This window comes from Notechis scutatus, chromosome Z (assembly GCF_049901735.1).
Source record: "Notechis scutatus isolate UNSWTSFEM ecotype Mainland chromosome Z, rNotScu1.2, whole genome shotgun sequence".
NCBI classification, from domain to species: domain Eukaryota; kingdom Metazoa; phylum Chordata; class Lepidosauria; order Squamata; family Elapidae; genus Notechis; species Notechis scutatus.
This window is the reverse complement of record NC_142025.1, coordinates 120703845-120724939: the sequence shown is the minus strand read 5'-3', so window position 1 is coordinate 120724939 and position 21095 is coordinate 120703845. Positions and strand designations below refer to the sequence as shown.

At 49.1% G+C, this 21095-nt stretch overlaps 1 protein-coding gene across 1 annotated transcript; it reads left to right on the top strand.

The window, feature by feature from the left end:
- Positions 1 to 2147: 2147 nt before the first annotated feature.
- Positions 2148 to 18266, top strand: GPS2 (G protein pathway suppressor 2). The gene is given in 12 exon segments (XM_087946586.1): positions 2148 to 2383; positions 6198 to 6307; positions 6419 to 6531; positions 8658 to 8737; positions 9719 to 9801; positions 10677 to 10788; positions 10791 to 10820; positions 10950 to 11039; positions 12074 to 12153; positions 12881 to 12976; positions 14779 to 14847; positions 16682 to 18266. Coding segments are annotated over 12 exon segments (1041 nt in total). The 5' UTR covers positions 2148 to 2289; the 3' UTR covers positions 16766 to 18266.
- The last annotated feature ends 2829 nt before the right edge of the window (positions 18267 to 21095 follow it).

Below are 21095 nucleotides of genomic sequence, written 5' to 3'. Positions count from 1 at the left end.
TTTTATTTATTTTATTTTGTCAAGCAATTATAAGATAACAGGTATAAATATCGACATAGTTATGAATACATAAAATGGATACGAATAAGAAAAATAAAAAGAAACAATAGGACAGGGACGGTAGGCACATTGGTGCACTTATGCACGCCCCCTAGAGACCTCTTAGGAAAGAGGTGAGGTCCATAGTAGACAGTCTAAGGTTAAAGTTTTTGGGGTTTGGGGAAGAAACCACAGAGTCAGGTAGAGGATTCCAGACATTGACCACTCTGTGGCTGAAGTATTTCCTGCCATCAAGTTTGGTGCAGTTTATCTTGACTTTGTATCTATTGTGTGCTGTTGTATTGTTATGATTGAAGCTGAAATATTCATTGACAGGACATTGCAATGTATGATTTTACATACTATACTTAGATCGGACCGAAGGCCTCGTAGTTCTAGATTTTCTAGGTCTAGAATTTCAAGTCTGGTGGCATAAGGTCTTCTGCAACGAGTAGAGGAGTGGAGAACTCTTCTTGTGAAATATTTCTGGACTTTCTCAACTGTGCTAATATCAGATATGTAGTGTGGGTTCCAGACTGATGAGCTGTATTCGAGTATTGGTCTAGCAAATGTTTTGTATGCTCTGGTTAGTAGTGTGATATTACCAGAGAAAAAGCTACGTAAGATTAGGTTAACAACTCTTAATGCCTTTTTGGGCTCTGTAATTACAGTGGGCTCTAGCACTTAGAACATTAGAGATGAGTATTCCAAGGTCCTTGACAGAGCTTGGATCATCAACAAGATCTTGACTATTCAGCTTGTATTAGTAACAGCTTGCCACTGTTGTTAAATGAACCACCACCGTTGACAAGTCAGGGACTCGGTTGTTAAGTGAATCCGGCTTCCCCGTTTTGAAGGTCGCAAAAAAGGGGATGACGTGACACCGTAACATCACAAACTGTTGTTAATGTGCGTCAGTTGCCAAGCGTCGGAGTTTGGCCCATGTAACCGCAGGGATGTTGCTGCCGTCCACGCCAAAAACCCAGTCCGAAGTCCCTTTTTTCCCCCCAGTGCCGTTGCAACTTTGTGAACAAGTCACTAGATGAACCGCCGTAAGTCGAGGACTACCTGCATTATTGCGGTGAAAAGACACATTTGCCAGCTTGCCTGCGAGTCGGTAATTGAATCAGCTGCAAAAAAAAAACACGTTTAAAAACATCAGAATGCATTTGGTTTCCCGGCAATTTCTTCTCGTTCCGGAGATCTCCTGGTGGTCTCCCATCTCCCAGTGCTAAACAGCCAACATTGTTTTAGGTGACGATTCCAGGTACTAAACGGGCGGGAGGCTCGAGGGAGGGCACAGAGACCCCTTTCCATGGAACACCTGCAAACAGAGGGGTGGGCCCATTTTATCAGGGTGCCTACAGGAAAGCAAAAGGGGGCTGGACTAGATGACCTAAGGACCCCTCCGAGCCAGCTTTGCCCCCCCCACTGTCCTACCTTGCAAGAGGGTTGTTTGGGGCAGGAAAAAGTGACAAGCAGGGTGAAAAGGGGGGGCTTCTTCCCAGGCTGGGGGTTTGGGGCACCCCATGGCTGGGGAGGGGGTTTAATAAGGGGGTTTCCCCAATTTCTCCCCCTTCCCTGCTGCAAGAGAAGGAGATGCAAAAGGAAGCTGCGCCCACCGTAGGTCTATTTGCATGCAGGCCCCGCCCTTTTTCTCTTCCTTTACACCGCCTCTTGCCAGGGTTCTACGCGGGGGAGCCACGCCCACCGCCATCTATTTGCATGCAGGCCCCGCCCCCTTTTCTTTCCTACGGCGCCTCCTGCCAGGCTTCTACGGGCGGGATGGGGAGGGTGGGTGCGGAAAGAAGCCACGTCCACCGCAGGTCTATTTGCATGCAGGCCACGCCCATTAATCTTCCATACGCCTCCGCTTGACATGGTTCTAGGCGCGGAGCGTGCGGAAGGAAGGAAGCCACACCCACCGTCTGGATCTGCATGCTGGCCCCGCCCCTTTTTCCTCTTCCCTACGTCGCCTCCTGAAAGGGTTCTACGCGCGGGGTGGGGGGGCGAAGGAAGCCACGCCCACTGCCATCTTATTTGCATGCAGGCCCCACCGCCTCCCGCCAGGCTTCTACGCACGAAGGCGGGGACTGAGCGCGGCGACCCGGAAGAGGAAGCTCCGGAGCGGAAGTGAGGCCTGGTGCGGGGAAGGGGAGGGGTCTCTCCGCCGTCGTTCCGCTGCTGCCCCCGCCTCACCCTCCCCCTCCCCGGGGGTCTCCGGGCGCCGCGAGGATTGCGACCGCCACCATGCCGGCCCTGCTGGAGCGCCCGAAGCTGAGCTCAGCCATGGCCCGCGCCCTCCACCGGCACGTCATGGTGGAGAGGGAGAGGAAGCGGCAGGGTGAGACCCCCGACACCCCCATTTCCTTATTCCCCCCTATTGAGACCCCCTGCACACACTCCTCCACCCCCCACATTGGACTCCCCACTTCAGCCACTTACAAACAGCCCCACTTCCAGACCCCCATTTCCACGCTTCCCCCACTTGCAGCCCCCTCCCCATTGACTGACACCCCCTCCCCATATGGTTGATGTCCCTCAACTTCCAGAGGCCCCACGCCCTCATATACACTCCCATTTCCCCCCCTTCAAGTCCACCCCCATATTGTGGCCCCCAACACCCTTCCATCCCCCACATTTGCAGACACCCCCTCCCATATTTTTGACCTCCCCTAGGCCCTCCACAGTTCCAGCTCCCCCCTCCAGGAAGCTGTAGGGCGAGACAGCCCCCTCACAACCAGAGCTGCCCCCCTCGCCTTTCCAGGCCCCCCACTTCCGCCTCCTCCCCTCTCAGATGCCCCCCTTGCAGACCCCTCCACTTCCAATCCCTTCCCCACATTTCCCCCCAAAATCCCTGCATTTGCATACCCACCACTTCCAGCATCCGTATTTCCTCTCCCCCCACACACACATTTTTGAGCCCCCTCATTTCCAGCCCCCCACTTCTGCATCCTCCCCCAAGGAGCAGATCCCCCCCTGCTTTCTTTTTCTTTCTAAACAAATTTTATTAGACCTACAAAAAGAAAAGACATTTTTTTTAATAAACTTTATTAATATTTTATAATTTAAAAAAAAAGACAAACAACAGAAAATATAAATCTTACAAGATCAGCAGTTTGTGACATTCATCTTATACTAATATTTGGTTCATTACTTACAAATATATAGAATTTGTGCTGATGGAAATCATTAACTTATCTAGTGCTTATCCCTATTTATTTACAATCCATTTATTAAAAAGAAAGAAAGAAAAGACATTTAAGGTGGTGCATCCATCCTGACGCACCTGATTGTCTCCCATCCTTAATTAACAAGTACAAAGAATGATACAAACTTACATAGATACATAAAATCTGGTCACTTTTAATCATCTTGTTCCTTCCTTTTTTTCCAAACCAGTGGTCAAACTTCTCCCAAATTTTATAATAATCAGATTCGGTCTTGTTGTTTTTTTTTAAATTCTTGAGTTAGTTTGCCCATCCAAATTTTCCAAATTCCCTCTCATCTGGCGTTTCGTCACCTTTCCAATTTTGGGGACTAAGTTCCCCTTGCGGCTGTAGTGACATGGATTAGTTAAGTATATTGCATCTTTCTTGTATTTTCCCACATTAATTCCCAATAGAAAAAAAAAAATCAGGTCTGTAATTCGATTTGAATTTCACACTGTCCAATTTCTGAATTTTCGGCCAAGAATTTTGGGATTTCTTACAGTTCCACCGTAAGTGATAGTATGTTCCCAATTTCCTTATTACGCTTCCAATATTTGGGGGAATAGCTTCGGGTGCGTTTTTGCCAATTTTGATGGTGAGATCCCCCTTCCTTTCAGATGGGACCCCATCTACAGACCCCCTCCCACTTCCAGCGCCCCTATTTCCACCCCTCCTGCTTGAGACCCCGCCACACACACTTGTAAACACTCCTCCAATGTTTCCAGACACACACACACACCCGGCTTTCTACACTTCAGGCACTTATAGACACCCCAGTTCCAGTCCTCCCCCCACACCCACACTTGCAATACCCCACTTCCGACCCCCAGGCCCTCCACATATCCAGCCCCCACACACACTTGCGCACACAAACACACTCCCAGCCCCTCCCTCATTTGACACCTCTCCCCACACACGTTGCCACTTTCAGATGCCCCCAGTTCCACCCCCCACCTTTCCAGACCCCTCCTGCCCTATCAGGCCCCCCTATATTTCCCGACCGACCCTCTTCCAGACCTCCAAGCCCCTCACACTTCCAGCCCGGGGTCTCCTCCCAGTCCCAAGCCGGGCCAAGGTCCCCTCCTGGATGCCAAGCCTGGCTGGGGAGTGAGATGCCTCCCTGCGCCCACGGAGGAATGGGTGGGCAATGCCGGCCCCTTTGAAGCCCGTGGACTTCAACTCCCAGAATCCCCCAACCAACATGGCAGGCTGGGGGAATTCTGGGAGTTGAAGTCCACCCTTTTTCCAAAGGAGACCTTGGAGCTGGCGTCTCCAAACTTGGGCTCCTTTGAAGCCCCCGTGGACTTCAACTCCCAGAATCCCTTGCAAGCAGGCTTGAATCCCAACCTTGCTCCCCTTCAACCACAGGTGCCGTTCCCTAGTTGAGACGTCTGCAAGAAAACCGATGTCCAAAGACCCCGCCTCCCCTGTTTCCCCCCCCACACACACACACACACCTTGTTTTTCTTTTAAATTTCTCTTTTTTTTTTAAATTATTACTCGCTTTAGTAGGCCCTGGACATAATTTAACCATTGGAATCTCAGCCAAACTTTACGATTTGGACGTCTTTGTCGACTGACGAACCAGAGGATCCCACAGCTGGATGGGATGGTGACCAGGGCCAGATGTGCCCCTCAAAGACATGGGCGGATTCTGGGAGTTGAAGTCCACCAAAAGGCAAATTAAAAGTCGCCAAGCTTGGCCCCTCCCAGGAGCCGACCATGCCAGGCTGGGCTTGTCCCAAGGGGTCAACTATGGCCCCGACCTTCTGGAGGGGAGGGGGAACCCTCTTGTTCTAAACAAGGTAGACCCCCTTCCCCCCCAAAAATGACCTTTCCCCTTGCATAAGGGTCTTGGGAAGCCTCCTGGCGGTCTCAACTGTTCCTTTGGCCATCTGGCCGTGCCAAAGGAGCAGGTTTCGTTGCCTGTGGCCAATGGAGGGAAGGGCCTTAGCCTGTCTGGGGCATTCTGGGAGTTGAAGTCCCCCCCAAGCCATAAAAGTGGCCCGGTTAGCGAAATATTTTTATCGGGAATGATAAAAGGTGACCATGCAAAAGAAACAAAATACTTAATTCTTCCTATAATTACGGCAGGAAGAATCGCATTGGCAAAATGCTGGGACCAAATGCCAACAAACCGTTTGATAACTCAGAAGGTTCTCGATCTGCTTGAAATGGACGTACTTTACCCAAAAACTAAAGAACAGAGCAGACTCAAAAGATAGTACAGTTCGGGGAAACGGTACAATTGGATTAAGGATAAATGCCAGAGAATAAAAGGATACAGGAATGGGGGGGAATAAAGCGGTTAGACTAAGAGCATTGACCAGTAACAGGAAAGGAACGTCAGAAAAATTGTTTTTGAGGAAAGGACACGCTGTCTAATTGTACTAGAAGCATATGTGTTTTATGTGTGTTAGTTTTGTCTTTCACATGGATTTCGTTTGTAACAAAATGTCTTATATTACGTATTGTGTGTATGTGTGTAGATAGATAGATGGATGGATGGAGAGAAAAGAGAGAGAGAGAGAGAGACATATATAGATATATAGATATATTTAAATCTTTAATAGTTATTTTAATTTTTTTTAAAACAATGGCCCTGATTGGAGACCCCCTCCCGGTTTGCAGTCTTTTCTCTGCAGATCTCACACCTTAAAACGAGGAAGGGGAGGGGGATATTCCCCACATTTCAGCAGCCAGGGGGCCTCCCCTAACTTTGGGGAGGGGTCCCAGAGCTCCTAAAGGGGAGAGTGTGGTTGTGGGGGCGGGGAGGCCTCATGGAGAGACCGTGGTTGGGGGGTTGGAAAAGGCCAAAAGGGGGTGAAAAACCCACCCTCCCTCCAAGGAGCTGGCTAGCGGCAAGTCCCAACGCCTGCCGCCTTTGTGAAGGGAGGGGAGCAGGCGCTGCCCCCCTTGGTAGCAGCCCCTCCCTCTGTCCCGCAGAAGAAGAAGAGGTGGACAAGATGATGGAGCAGAAGATGAAGGAGGAGCAGGAGCGGAGGAGGAAGAAGGAGATGGAGGAGCGCATGTCCCTGGAGGAGACCAAGGAGCAGGTGGGGTTGCCGGGCGGCCGGGAGGAGGAGCCTCCACTCTCCCCCCGAGTCCCCCTTGACTCGACCCCCTCCCTCTCTCCCTCTCTCTCTCCCCCTCCACCACCCCCCCAGATCCTGAAGCTGCAGGAGAAGCTGCAGGCGCTGCAGGAGGAGAAACACCAGCTCTTCCTCCAACTCAAGAAAGTCCTCCACGAAGAGGAGAAACGCCGCCGCATGGAGCAGAGGTGGGACCCTCCCTCTCCTTCCTCCCTCTGCCCTGGAGCAGGCGGGGGGTCGGGGGGCAGAGGCCAGCGCCCAGCCTTGGGTAGCCCTCCTCCCCTCCCCCCACTTTGATCTGGCCACGACGTGGTGTCCAGCAGAGCCCAAGGCTGCCTTGGGGGGGGAACTAGTCTCCAGAAGCTTTCCAGGCCGTTGGCGGATGTCAGGAGACACACACACACACACACACACACACACACACCACTTGGCTTTCTGGGTTCTGTCTCCTCTTGGCCCCAAACATGGGAGAGCCCCAGTCACTCATAAAAACACTTTGTGGCTGGGAGTCTCTGGTGCTCTCTCAGCTGGGTGGTTTCCTTGCAGACGTTTCGTGACCCAACTAGGGAACGTCAACGATGCTAGGAGAAAGGGAAGGAAGGAAGGAAGGAAAGACAGAAAATGGGGAGGGAGGAAGGAAGGAGAGAAAATGGGGAGGGAGGAAGGAAGGAAAGAGAGAAAATGGGGAGGGAGGCAAGGAAGGAGAGAAAATGGGGAGGGAGGAAGGAAGGAGAGAAACTGGGGAGGAAGGAAGGAGAGAAAATGGGGAGGAAGGAAGGAAGGAGAGAAAATGGGGAGGGAGGCAAGGAAGGAGAGAAAATGGGGAGGGAGGAAGGAAGGAGAGAAACTGGGGAGGAAGGAAGGAGAAAAATGGGGAGGAAGGAAGGAAGGAGAGAAAATGGGGAGGGAGACAAGGAAGGAAGAAGAGAAAATGGGGAGGGAGGAAGGAAGGAAGGAGAAAAATTGGGAGGAAGGGAAGAAGGAAGGTGTCAGTCTGTGCTCCATTCAAAATCCAAGAAAGAAATACTTAGACTCCATAAATTAGAGGAAAGAATTATTTTACTGGAATTCGAAGTGGAAGCTACAGGTAGAATTCTGAATCTGAGAAATTAGGCACGTAGATCACATATACAAAGGGATGGAATTGTTCCCACCCCCCAAAGTTCAAAAGATTCTTCCAATTAAAAGTTCTGGATATGATCATGTGGGCATCTTCAGGTGGTGATGAGGCCTCTGTCCGTTGACCTTGGCATATTTTGATAAAGGTTTGCAGCTGCGCAAAGGAAAGAAAGCTAAGGGAGAAATAGAAACCCAAAAGCAGGAATTTATACTCCCCCTCATTTACACAACACAAGAATGTAACACCTCCAGCTCTCTTCCCAGACACTTTCCCCCTCCTCCCCCCTTACTTATGGCAGCCAAAAATGCAAAGCAGTAGCAGAAGATCTTGAAGGCTGACAGAAGGAGAGAAAATGGGGTGGGAGGAAAGAAGGAAGGAAGGAGGAAAAATGGGGAGGAAGGAAGGAAGGAGAGAATATGGGGAGGGAGGGAGGAAGGAAGAGAAAATGGGGAGGAAGGAAGGAAGGAGAGAAAATGAGGAAGGGAGGAGAGAAAATGGGGAGGAAGGAATGAAGGAGAGAAAATGGGGAGGGAGGGAGGAAGGAGAGAAAATGGGGAAGGAGGAAGGAAGGAGAGAAAATGGGGAGGGAGACAAGGAAGGAAGAAGAGAAAATGGGGAGGGAGGAAGGAAGGAGAGAAAATGGGGAGGCAGGGAGGAAGGAAGGAGGGAAAATGGGGAGGGAGGAAGGAAGGAGAGAAAAAATGGGGAGGCAGGGAGGAAGGAAGGAGGGAAAATGGGAGGGAGGAAGGAAGAAAGAAAGAGAAAGGAGAGTAAATGGGAGGGAGGAAGGAAGGAAGGAGAGAAAATGGGGAGGGAGGAAGGAAGGAAGGAGGGAAAATGGGGAGGGAGGAAGGAAGAAAGAAAGAGAAAGGAGAGTAAATGGGGAGGGGAGGAAGGAGAGAAAATGGGGAGGAGGAAGGAAGAAAGGAAGGAAGGAGAGAAATGGGGAGGGAGGCAAGGAAGGAGGGAGGAAGGAAGGAAGGTGCTCTCTCAGTTGGGTGGTTTCCTTGCAGACGTTTCGTGACCCAACTAGGGAACCTCATCCGTGCTAGAAAGGAATGGGATTTGTGGGGAGGGGAGGAAGAGAAGGAGGAAGAGGAGGAAGAGGAAGAAGAAGGCCACTGGGGGGCGGGGTGGAGAGACTGACATATTTCTCTTGCTTCTTCTCCTCCCCTCCCTTCTCCCCCCCTCCAGTGATATGACCACCTTGGCGGCGGCGGCCTACCAGCAGGGGATGGCTGTGCACGCTGGGACCCACATCCTCAACATGCAAGGTGGGTGTCTTTGTGGGGGGGCAGGGACTCCATTAGGGGTGGGGAGGGGCTGAGATCCAGGCCGGGGTGGGGGTCATCGGTGGGGTCTGCAGCCCCAGAGAAACAGATGGATGGAGAGAGAGAGAGAGAAGGAGGATTGGACTATTTCTTTCTCTGCCCCCACCCACCCCCCCATTTTTTTATTTAAAAGGGGAGTCCTCGGCTTACGACCAAACCCCAGATTTCCGTCGCTGAAACGCGAGTTGTTCAATGAATTTTCCTCCCATTTGTTTTTGTTTTTTTTAAAAAACGTCGTTAAGCGAATCGCTGCCATTCTTCAGTGAGCCCCCGACTTCGCTCATTAGAACGTCGCAAAATGGGACGCTGCAACCCTCACAAGTACGATTCGGTTGCCCTGTCAACCGTCACCTATAGGAGCCGGTTGTCTGCGTTTGATTCCTTGGGGAACGTGTGAAAAGGGCCGTAATTATTTTTTTTTATGACGGTCGCTAAAGGAACCACTGTTAAGTCGGAGACTTACCCCTGCAGGGATCCTCCTCGACTTATGACCGCCCTCGAGCCCCCCCACACACTTCGGTTGTTAAATGAAACACTTCTTTCGGTGGATTTCCACCCACCCCCCTCATTTTACGAGTTTTCTTGCCACCGTTGCTAAACGAATCGCAGCAGCGGCTCACGGTCCTTAAAGTGAATCCAGGTCACCAAAGGGGATTCCCCCCAAGGACCGTCATAAATAGGAGCCAGGGGGGAACCTGCAAGTGGTCGTAAGCACGGGGAAAACAGTCCGAGGTCCCCCTTTTGTTTCAGGGCCGTTGCAACTTTGGACGACCACTAAACGAAATGGTCGCATAAATCAAGGACTGCCTTTATTCTGGGGGGGTTGACTCCTTTTAGCATAAGTTTATGAGCCTCCCAAACCGGCTTTAGGATTGCAAGGCAGGCAGCAAATCATATTAGGATCGGTTGCCGTTTTCTCCACAGGGAGCCCAAGTGGGCACAACAGAGCTACCACCCTCATCCCGGCTGACCGTGTCAAGCAGATGTTCGGGCCGCCGGTTATCACGGTAAAGACCCCAACGGTGGGAAAATCAAAAGGGGTGTGTGTGTGTGATAGCCGGTGTTTTGCTCAAAAGCTGGGAGGGTTGGCTCTCAGGCAGCTTGTAGTGTTAGGATTCCGGCAGTCGCCCGTAATTAAATCCTGAGTCTCGAGCCAAAACTTCCAAAAAGGATTTATTTGATATTAACATGTCCGGCACTGCCTGGGTGAAGCTGACTCTGAGTAACATTGTTCATTGTCACCCTTGACCCTGGTTTTCCCCCTCACCCCACCCCCTCCGTCTGTCACAAATCATATTTTCCAACAAGACCCGTCCATAGCCAAGCGTCATCAATCACATTCTCCAACTAGAATTTTGCTCGGCAGAAACTTCGGTCACCTGGTTACTATCTTTGAAAAGCCATTGATGGAATGTGCTTTTGATTTCCACTGCTCTCCCCCACCCCCCCCACTCCCAAATCAGTTGGCCACTCGAAAAAGACCCGAGAAATATTTTAGGAGTTGTTGACATTCGGCTCCCCTCACTTCTTTGAAGGTGACCTGTAGAACACAAAAAGAAAACTTAAGTGGGGGTGGTAGAAATGGTCCTAGGTCACTTTTTTAAACATTTCGAGCAGACACTAAACCAATAAATGTTTTAGGAGTTGACATTCGGCTCCTCTCACTTCTTTGAAGGAGACCTGTAGAACACAAAAGAAAACTTAAGCGGACACTAAGCGAGCAGTTGTAAGTCGAGGATGGCCTCCACATTGCCTACAACTCAGAGGAAAATTGGGGGGTTAATTTGGGACAGGAAGATCCAGAAAAAAGTCCAGAATCATCTTCTGATCCCTTTTATTTTTTTTTGGGTGGTGGTGGTGGGTTGTCTCTTTTCCCTGTCAGACCCGACATTTTGCAACCCAGCCGGCTTTCCCAGCCGGCACCCCGGAACACGGGCAGTACCAGGGCAGCCAATCCGGGCACAGCCCCTACGCCGTGGGGCAGAGCCAGCACACGCCAGCTACGCCAGCAGCCAGTCCATCCGAGGTAAGCAGGAGGAAAGGAAGTGGGGGCGGACGTTAGTCTGGGAAAGCCCCCTGAGACACGTGGGCAGAACAAGCCAGGACTAAACCAACATCTCACCACCTTCTCTTCCTCTCACCCACCGGCTTCCAGGCCCGTCCGCTTTCTCCACGATGCAGTATCTGCCCCAGCAACAACCTGGTTATGCCATTCACGGTCACTTCCCGCTGCCCAAGCAGGTGAGTTCCGTACCAAGGATGGGGAGGGTGCCTGAGGTCATCCATCCCATCTCCTGCTTGGAGGGGGGTGGGAACCAGCCAAAGGCATGTTTCCCCTTTGCCCCTTTTCCCCCCGAAACGCAAGACACATCCAGGATGTTCCTTCTCCATCCTTTCTCCCTCTCTCGCTCCCTCCCTCCGTACTTCCTCCATCCCTTCCCCCATTCCTCCCACCCTCCTTCCTTTCCTCCCTCCTCCCTTCCCCTTCCACCCTTCTTCCCTCCATTCCCTCCTTCTTTCCTCCATCTTTCCTCCCTCCATCCCTTCCTCCATTCCCACTTCTCCCTCCCTCCTTCCTTTATTCTTTCCTTCATTTTCCTCCCTCCATCCTTTCATCTTTCCATCATTCCTTCTTCCCTCCTCCTCCCTCCATCCCTCCCTCCATTCCCTCTTCTCCCTCCTTCCTTTTTCTTTACACCCTCCCTCCCACCCTCCTTCCTTTCCTCCCTTCCTCCATCCCTCCCTTCCTCCTCCCTCCCTCTTTCCTTTCTTCTTTCCATCCTCCCTCCCTCCATTCCCTCCTTCCCTCCCTCCTTTCTTCTTTCCATCCTCCCTCCCTCCATTCCCTCCTTTCCTCCTTCCCTCCCTCCTTTCTTTCCATCCTCCCTCCCTCCATTCCCCTCCTTTCCTCCTTCCCTCCTCCCTCCTTTCTTCTTTCCATCCTCCCTCCCTCCATTCCCTCCTTTCCTCCTTTCCCTCCTTTCTTCTTTCCATCCTCCCTCCCTCCATTCCCTCCTTTCCTCCTTCCCTCCCTCCTTTCTTCTTTCCATCCTCCCTCCCCTCCATTCCCTCCTTTCCTCCTTCCCTCCTTCTTTCCATCCTCCCTCCCTCCATTCCCTCCTTTCCTCCTTCCCTCCTCTTTCCTTTCTTCTTTCCATCCTCCCTCCCTCCATTCCCTCCTTCCTTCTTTCCTCCTTCCTCCTCCTCCTCTCTCCTCCCTTTCTTCTTCCCACCCCTTTTCTCATGATGATGCCTGCGCCCTTTTCGTGTCCACTTAAGGTTTCATCCCGCCGAGCAGCACCATCCCACTTCAGAAGCAGCTGGAACACGCCAATCAGCAGTCCGGATTTTCCGATTCGGTGAGTTCGAATCCCGAGTATTTCTCGGCTCGGCCAAGTTCAGGTGCCCGTGGCCAGTTTAGTTCCTGGGGGTTGAGAGGTCAGGCTGGAAACCAGGAGACGGTGAACTCTAGTCCCACCTTAGGCATGGAAGTCGGCTGGGTGACTGGGGAAATCACCAGGGGGCTGTGAGTTCTAGTCCCCATTTAGGCATGGAAGCCAGGAGATAGGGAGTTCTAGTTCCACGTTAGAGATGAAAGCCCGCTTGGTGATTTTGGGACCAATCACCAGGAGACCGGGAGTTGTAGTCCTTCCTTTAGCCATGAAAGCCGGCTGGTTTACTTGGGAAAATCACCTGGAGACAGTGTTATAGTTCCCATTTAGGCATGAATGCCAGCTGGGTGACTTTGGCCCAGTCCCTAGGAGTCTGTGAGTTCTAGTCCCACCTTAGCCATGAAAGGCAGCTGGGTGACTTTGGGCCAATCACTAGGAGTCTGTGAGTTCTAGTCCTTATTGTGATCCTACATGATCCGACGTCATCTTGTCCTGTTTAAATCTGGAAGGTAGAAAGTTTGTCCTATCAGATTAAAAAATAAATAATAAATTTGGGGGGCGGGGGCACCTGAAGGTATCTAGATGGGCTGAGTTGTCCCTTTTCTCCCCTGCCCTCCAACGGGGGTCCCTTCGAGAGAGAGAGAGGTAGGGGAGTGGGCTGACCACTCTGTGGCTTCCCCCTTGTGTCTCCCAGTCGACCCTCCGTCCGATGCACCCCCAGGCCCTCCATCCGAACCAGGGGCTCCTCCAGGCCTCGCAGCTCCCTGTCCAGATGCAAACCACCGCCAAGGTAAGCCCGGAGGCGGGGGGAGGGAGGTTGGCACAGCCGGTGCCCACCCCCCGTGTGCCCCTTTTGAATGGGGGGTGGGGGGGCACGATTGCAATGTCCGGTCCTTTCCTTTCTCATCCTGCTGGCGAATGTTGGATCAGCCTGTAGTGTTTTTTTTTTTCCACTTTAATTTTGAGTGTAACTCCAAATCCAGACCTCCATGGGTTGCTAAATTTGATTTCCATTGATAATTTTTGTGTGGTTTTGTTGTCAGCACATTCAACTATGTAATGAACAAAGTATTTAATGAGAATGTTTCATTCATTCAGATCTAGGATGTCTTATTGTCGTGTTCCCTTTATTTTTTTGAGCAGTGTATGTATGTATATATGTATGTATGTATGCATGTATGTATATATAGAGATACATACCCTTTGTGTGTGTATATATATGTGTGTGTGTGTATATATATATATGTGTCTATGTATGTATGTATATGTCTGTGTATATACACACACACACTTCCCCACCATCCTATATATATATATATATATGTATGTATGTATGTATGTATTCTATTCTATTCTATTCTATTCTATAATATAATATAATAAATATAATATAATTAATAATATAATATAATATAATTAATATAATATAATATAATATAATATAATATAATATAATATAATATAATATAATAATATAATATAATATAATATAATATAATATAATATAATATAATATAATATAATAATATAATAATATATAATATAATATAACATAACATAACATAACATAACATAATATAATATAATATAATATAATATAATATAATATAATATAATATAATATAATATAATATAATATAATATAATAAATATATTCCCCTTGCAGCTGTCTGCAAGGAATATAAATCTGGGTTAGAGTTGGAGAAGCTTCAAACGTCTTCAAAAAAAAACAACCAAGAAAATCCAATTGCATCCTGAAAAAAAAGAAGCTTTGGGAAAGAGAGAGAGAAAGGAAGGAAAGGAAGGAAAGAAAGAATGGAAGGAAGGAAAGAAAGAATGGAAAAAGGAAGGAAGAAAAAGAAAGAAGAAAGAAAGAAAGAAAGAAAGAAAGAAAGAAAGAAAGAAAGAAAGAAAGGGAAAGAGGAAGAGAAAATGAAAAAGAAGAAGGAAGGAAGAATTTTAGAATCAGAGAAGGGGGAGGGACCTTGGAGGTCTTCTAGACCAACCCCCTGCTCAAGCAGGAGACCCTGTATATATACACATACATACGTACCACACGTCTAGGGAGATTCTCAGTCATCCAGGTCAGGATTTAGAGTCCTTGCAGACAAGCTGGTTGTTTGCATCCTTTTTAAAGGGTCGTTGAGACCACTTGGAGGTTTATCTCCACCCTCCCTCCAACTTCCAAGAGGCCTCAAAGGCCCTCCAAAAAAAGGACGCAATTGACCAGCTTGTGTGCAAGGAATATGAATCCTTCCCTTTCCCGGCCTCCCAGTCAGAACTGAAGAAGCTTCTCAGAGGAGAAGCGAAACATCATCCAAGCCAAAAAAAACAACAGAAAGTCCAGTTGCCTCTTGAGGGGGAGGGGGGGAAAAAAACCCCACCTTTGGAACATTATTTCTATTTATTCATCCAATCGATCCGCCCTCCCTCTCGCGGTTCAAGGCCAGGGCTTCCAACACCACACAATAGAGATGTGGAAACAACGATAAAGGTCAAAAGCAGATGACCAGATGGTGAAAAGTGAACTCGTTTTTAATGTGCTTTTCTTTTCTTTTTCTTTTTTCCGTCTCCTTCTCAAACGCGCTGCAGCCGACTCTGGCTTACACTCACACGGCCCGGCCTGCATCGCCTGGGAGCTTCCCACAGCAGCCCCACACGGTACGTTTTCCTCTGAGAGGTGGGAGGGAGGGGCTGAAATTAAAGGCTGCTGTGAGGCTAGAACTCATGTCGCCTGATGTCACCCAGCTGGCTTTCGTGCCTAAGGCGGGACTAGAACTCCCATTCTCCTGGTGATTGGCCCAAAGTCACCCAGCTGGCTTTCGTGCCTAAGGCGTGGACTAGAACTCCCATTCTCCTGGTGATTGGCCCAAAGTCACCCAGCTGGCTTTCATGCCTAAGGCGGGACTAGAACTCCCATTCTCCTGGTGATTGGCCCAAAGTCACCCAGCTGGCTTTCGTGCCTAAGGCGGGACTAGAACTCCCAGTCACCTGGTGATTGGCCCAAAGTCACCCAGCCGGCTTTCATGCCTAAGGCGGACTAGAACTCCCATTCTCCTGGTGATTGGCCCAAAGTCACCCAACTGGCTTTCGTGCCTAAGGCGGGACTAGAACTCCCATTCTCCTGGTGATTGGCCCAAAGTCACCCAGCCGGCTTTCATGCCTAAGGCGGGACTAGAACTCCCATTCTCCTGGTGATTGGCCCAAAGTCACCCAGCTGGCTTTCGTGCCTAAGGCGGGACTAGAACTCCCAGTCACCTGGTGATTGGCCCAAAGTCACCCAGCCGGCTTTCATGCCTAAGGCGGACTAGAACTCCCATTCTCCTGGTGATTGGCCCAAAGTCACCCAACTGGCTTTCGTGCCTAAGGCAGGGACTAGAACTCCCATTCTCCTGGTGATTGGCCCAAAGTCACCCAACTGGCTTTCATGCCTAAGGCGGGACTAGAACTCCCATTCTCCTGGTGATGGGATCAAAGTCACCCAGCTGGCTTGCGTGCCTAAGGCGGGACTAGGACTCCCATTCTCCTGGCGATTGGCCCAAAGTCACCCAGCTGGCTTTCCTGCCTAAGGCGGGACTAGAACTCCCATTCTCCTGGTGATTGGCCCAAAGTCACCCAACTGGCTTTCGTGCCTAAGGTTGGACCAGAACTCCCATTCTCCTGGTGATTGGCCCAAAGTCACCCAACTGGCTTTTCGTGCCAAGGCGGGACTAGAACTCCCATTCTCCTGGTGATTGGACCAAAGTCACCCAGCTGGCTTTCGTGCCCAAGGCGGGACTAGAACTCCCATTCTCCTGGTGATTGGACCAAAGTCACCCAGCTGGCTTTCGTGCCTAAGGCGGGACTAGAACTCCCATTCTCCTGGTGATTGGACCAAAGTCACCCAGCTGGCTTTCGTGCCTAAGGCGGGACTAGAACTCCCATTCTCCTGGTGATTGGACCAAAGTCACCCAGCTGGCTTTCGTGCCTAAGGCGGGACTAGAACTCCCATTCTCCTGGTGATTGGACCAAAGTCACCCAGCTGGCTTTCGTGCCTAAGGCGGGACTAGAACTCCCATTCTCCTGGTGATTGGACCAAAGTCACCCAGCTGGCTTTCGTGCCTAAGGCGGGACTAGAACTCCCATTCTCCTGGTGATTGGCCCAAAGTCACCCAGCCGTCTCATACCTGAATGAGGACTAGAACTCACCATCCCCTAATGATTGTCCTGATGCCACCTGGTTGCATAAGATGACACTAGAACTCACCGTCACCTGGCTATTAGCCGACGTCTCCCAGGTAGCTTTCATGCCTAAATGAGAACTAGAATTCCCCTGGTCATTGGCCTAAAGGCACCTGCCAGTTTTCATACCTAATGCAGTACTAGAAGTCACCATCTCCTGGTTTCTGGAAGAACCCATTAACACCCAATGTGATTGTACTTGAGAGTGATTTTGTGTGTGTGTTTGTGTGTGTATTTAAACCTCTTCCTTCTTAATTGGGCTTCTCTCTTGCAGTCCGGCTACCAGGCCTCTCCCCAGACAGCACCCCGGCACCCTTTCATACAGCACCCCCAAGGTCAGCGGTTCTACCACAAGTGAGCCTGGCACCCCCTCCAAGACACACAACACACACACACACATACACCATTGGCTGCTTCAGCGTCCTTCCCCGGCACGAAACGTGGAACGTCTCCCTCGGACGAGTGTCAAATCCTTTTCATTTTCTCCTTCCTGCCTTTCTCCAGAAACGTCACAAATTTTACACACACACGCACACACACAAACAACAACAATGGGATTGTGACAAAATGCATTCTGCTGCTTTTGTTTTCGAGGAGGGTGGTTTATTCCAACCTTCCAGAGAGTTGGGGTGGTGGGAGGGAGGGTGTGCAAATGACACTACACAATGAAGAAATCAATACCAGTTGTGTGTATATTGTGATATAATGCATTGCATTCAATTTTCCTTCCGGACCTTGGGCGCTAAGGGGGAAAAAATAGGCCAAATTCGACAGCTTTCTTGCAAATTGATGGGATGAAATTTCCCAAAGTGTTGGGTTCAAATTTCTCTTTCTCGCAGAATTCTCTGCGGGCAATTCCCCCCCCCCCCTTTAAACCCAGCAATTCTCAATTTTGGCCTGTTTTTAAAAATTGGGTGGACTTCAACTCCCAGAATCCCCCCCTAGCCAGCCAGCAGATCACTTCCCATCTATCCCTCTTTTAACCCACTTATTCATTTACTGTATATACCCGAGTATAAGCCTAGTTTTTCAGCCCATTTTTTGTGCTGAAAAAATCCCCCTCGGCTTATACTCAGATTCCCCTCTGAAAGCGCTTTGCCTTTCCCTTCCCGAGGTGGCGGGACTGGGGCCGCGCCGGCGGTAGTGACTCCTGACTCAGGGGGCCTCCGAGGGAGGGGAAGAGAGTGACTCCTGCCTCCCGCTGTCATCATCATCATCTTCTTTTGGGTTAGTGAATCAATTAAACCTTTCATGATAGTGAGATCGTTTCCCAAATTAATTATTTTTATTTTTGAAATTTACCAGTAGCTGCTGCATTTCCCACCCTCGGCTTATACTCGAGTCAATAAGTTTTCCCAGTTTTTTGTGTAAAATTAGGTGCCTCGGCTTATATTCGGGTCGACTTATACTCGAGTATATACGGTAACTTGTCGTGGGTTGTTTTTATTTTTTTCCCTTGACTTTGCTGAAGTCAAGATATATTAAGGTCTCCTGCATTCCCACCGTCTCTTTAAGAAAGTTACTTTATTTAATTTTTTAAAAAAAACAGAAGTAATCTAGATGCTTTATTCTTCAATCTTTGCTGGCTGGGGAATTCTGGGAGTTCAAGGGATTGATCTGGGTCATCCTTTTCATGTACTTGGAAGAATTCTAAGCCGGTCGGGTTAAAACATTCTCTGTGTACTTAAAATATATTACCATCCTAAGGTTCTAGTCCTCAGCATTTCTTCACTGCTCTTCTGTGCTCTTCTTGTTGTTCCATTATGTCTTAAAGTTGTTTTTTTAAAAAGTGGTGTGGCCTGGAACTCAACACAAAAGTTGGGCGTAACCAACCTTGAATAAAGTGGAATATTCCGGTAGCTTTTGTGTGTGCGTGTGATTTGGATGCTGTACCTGTTGAACATCCTAATATTATAATAATATACCATAATATACAGTAGAATACGTTAGAATACAATATACTTATAATAAGTATGTTATAGTATAACATATTTATTATACCACGTGGAAAGGTGATTCTATTCTACTATATTATGTTATAATATACTGATTATACCACATGGAAATATACTTATAATATAGAATATGTTATAATACAATATGCTTATTATAACCTAGTATAATAGAATAAGCTTTCCGCATAGTAGTACAGCCATTGGCAGCTGCTTGCCAGCTTTGTTGAGCCCTTCCAGGAATTGCCCTCCACAACTCAACAATCTTGCTAAATAGAATCAGAATTCTTTATTGGCCAAGTGTGGTGAAGCTACGCAAGGAATTTGTCTCTGGTGCATAAGCTCTCATTGCCCCCATTAAGCCACAAGCGATAAACCAGGATCACAATCATGAAATACAATCACCATCTACCATAAGATACCACACCAGATGTAATATAAACGTAATACTAAATGAAGATAGGGGCAGCTGGAGATAGGTAAGAAAGCGCCGTGGTTTGCAAAAAAAATAAATAAAAAATTGGGGTGCCAGGTATAATCTAAATGTTTAGCAGCGTTACCCATCCTGGGCACCTTGAAAATGGACGGAGTTCAACTCCCAGAACTCCCCGGCCATCCAAAAGGTTTACCAAAATTCAGCATGGCTAAGAATGTCAACTCCTAAAATATTTCTCTGGTCTTTTTAGAGTGGCCAACAGAAAGGGAGGGGGGGGAAAGAGCAGTGCAGCAGCTTGGAAACCGAAAGTGCATTCCATCAATACTTTTGATTGTAAACTAGGTGACTGAAGTTTCTGCCGGGCAAAATTCTAACTGATGAGCATGATTGATGGCTCTGGGCTATGGAGGTGTCCCATTGGAGAATATGAATTACGATACACCGGGGATGGGGGGAACCAGGGTCAAGGGTGACAATGAACGATGTGTCTCAGAGTCGGCTACACCCAGGCAGTGCCAGACATGTTTAACTCCGAATAAATCCTTTTTGGAAGTTTGGCTCGAGACTCGGGATTTAATTGCGGGGCAACTGCTGGAATCCTGACATGCTGTCACTCATCATTACTTTTCATGTAATACACCGACATAGGATTATAGGTGGATGTCAACTCCCAGAATTCCCCAGCCAGCAAGGGAATTTTGGGAGTTGGAAGTCCATGCTTCTTAAAAGTTGCCCAAATGGAGAAACCCTTAATTCTATTAGCTTTTGGGGGGGAATTAAAATCCACACCTCTTAAGGCTGGAGAAAGACTGATGGCACACAACAGTCCTGTGCCACTTACACAACAGCCGACAAATTTAAATAATTCGAAGAGATTTGAACATTGTTTCCCAGGATAATTCAGGTCTCGTTTTTCCAGGAGCCATGAAAGGGGATCTAATCTGTACCTGGGTGGGTCCACAGAGTGGGTGATTTAACCACCTTTTAACTTGAGCATCCTTTAGCTCAAAAAGGTGGGCAACTATGGGCCCCTTTACGACCTGTGGACTTCAACTCCCAGAATTCCTGAGCCAGAGATTGTGGGAGTTGATGCCCAGAGGTCACTGAAACATGACCGGCCGGCAAGGGAATGCTGGGAGTTGAAGTCCACAGGTTGTAAAGGGGGCCCACTCTGCTTTAGCAAAGCCAGATGTTGGATTTATCCAGAAGTCGTCCCGTGATGCACCTGTCGGGACAGGTAGATCCTCCTGAAGAGGCCAAGATACGGGGGCCTCTCTAGGACCAAGCCAGTTGTGCTCCGAAGAAACTGGCCATCGGTGGAGAACCTCGGCCGCCACATCCGACGGCAACCGGGACACCCATGTTCCATCGTCAGTGATGGGTTTTGTGTGGGTCTTCCAGCATGGATCCGTTGGGACACGTTGCAAAGACCGAGGTTGGAGTCGCCTTCTGGATAGAAAGCTATTCGTGCTCCACATACGGGCAAGTTCTTGACTTGCAACCATTCGTGCAGTGACCAAAACGAAAGGGGACTTCGTGAATCCTTTTCGCACTTAATGACCGCCGCCCCGTCCTGAGTCGCGGGATCAAAATCCAAATGCTTGGCAAGTGACTCACCTTTATGACGGTCGTGCGATTCCCCTCTTGGGACTTCCCTACTAGCAAAGTCCTATGGTGGGGGGAAGCCAGCTTCACGTAAGGACTGGCGGGACTAACTTAAGACCACAATTTGGTTAACGACGGTGGCAGGAGAGGTCGTAAAATGGGACAAATCACTTAACAACGGTCTCGCTTAGCAGTGGAGGTTTTATAGGATTGATTTCTCTATAGGATTTATCGGCCGCCCCATCTTAACGTCCGGTAACTCTGGGATGGCTCTCAGCTACATATATGGTGGTCGTTAAGTGGAGGACTCCTCGTAGCTGCTACTTTGACCTCACCTGGCAGTTCCCAGCCACCCCATTTCTGAAGGAGGCACATCCCCTCCTCCTCCCTCCCCCCCACCTTAGGTCTCTTGAGTAGACCCTCCCCCTGGCCAGGGCAAGGCTTCTCCCCTCCTTGTGAGACACAACACACACACACACACAATGACACACAACCAGAGCTTTTTCATATTAAACTTGGTTTTTTTTTATTGAGGTGCATTAACAAATGGGTTGGATTAACAGGGGGGAGGGGAGGAGAAGTGGGGGGGGGGCACAGCTTGACCTGGGAACAGCAGAGGAGAGTAAATATGAACGAAGGAGACAGTTCAAAGGGAGGGAGGAGGGATTTTTAATTTTTTGTTTTAAAAAAAAAAC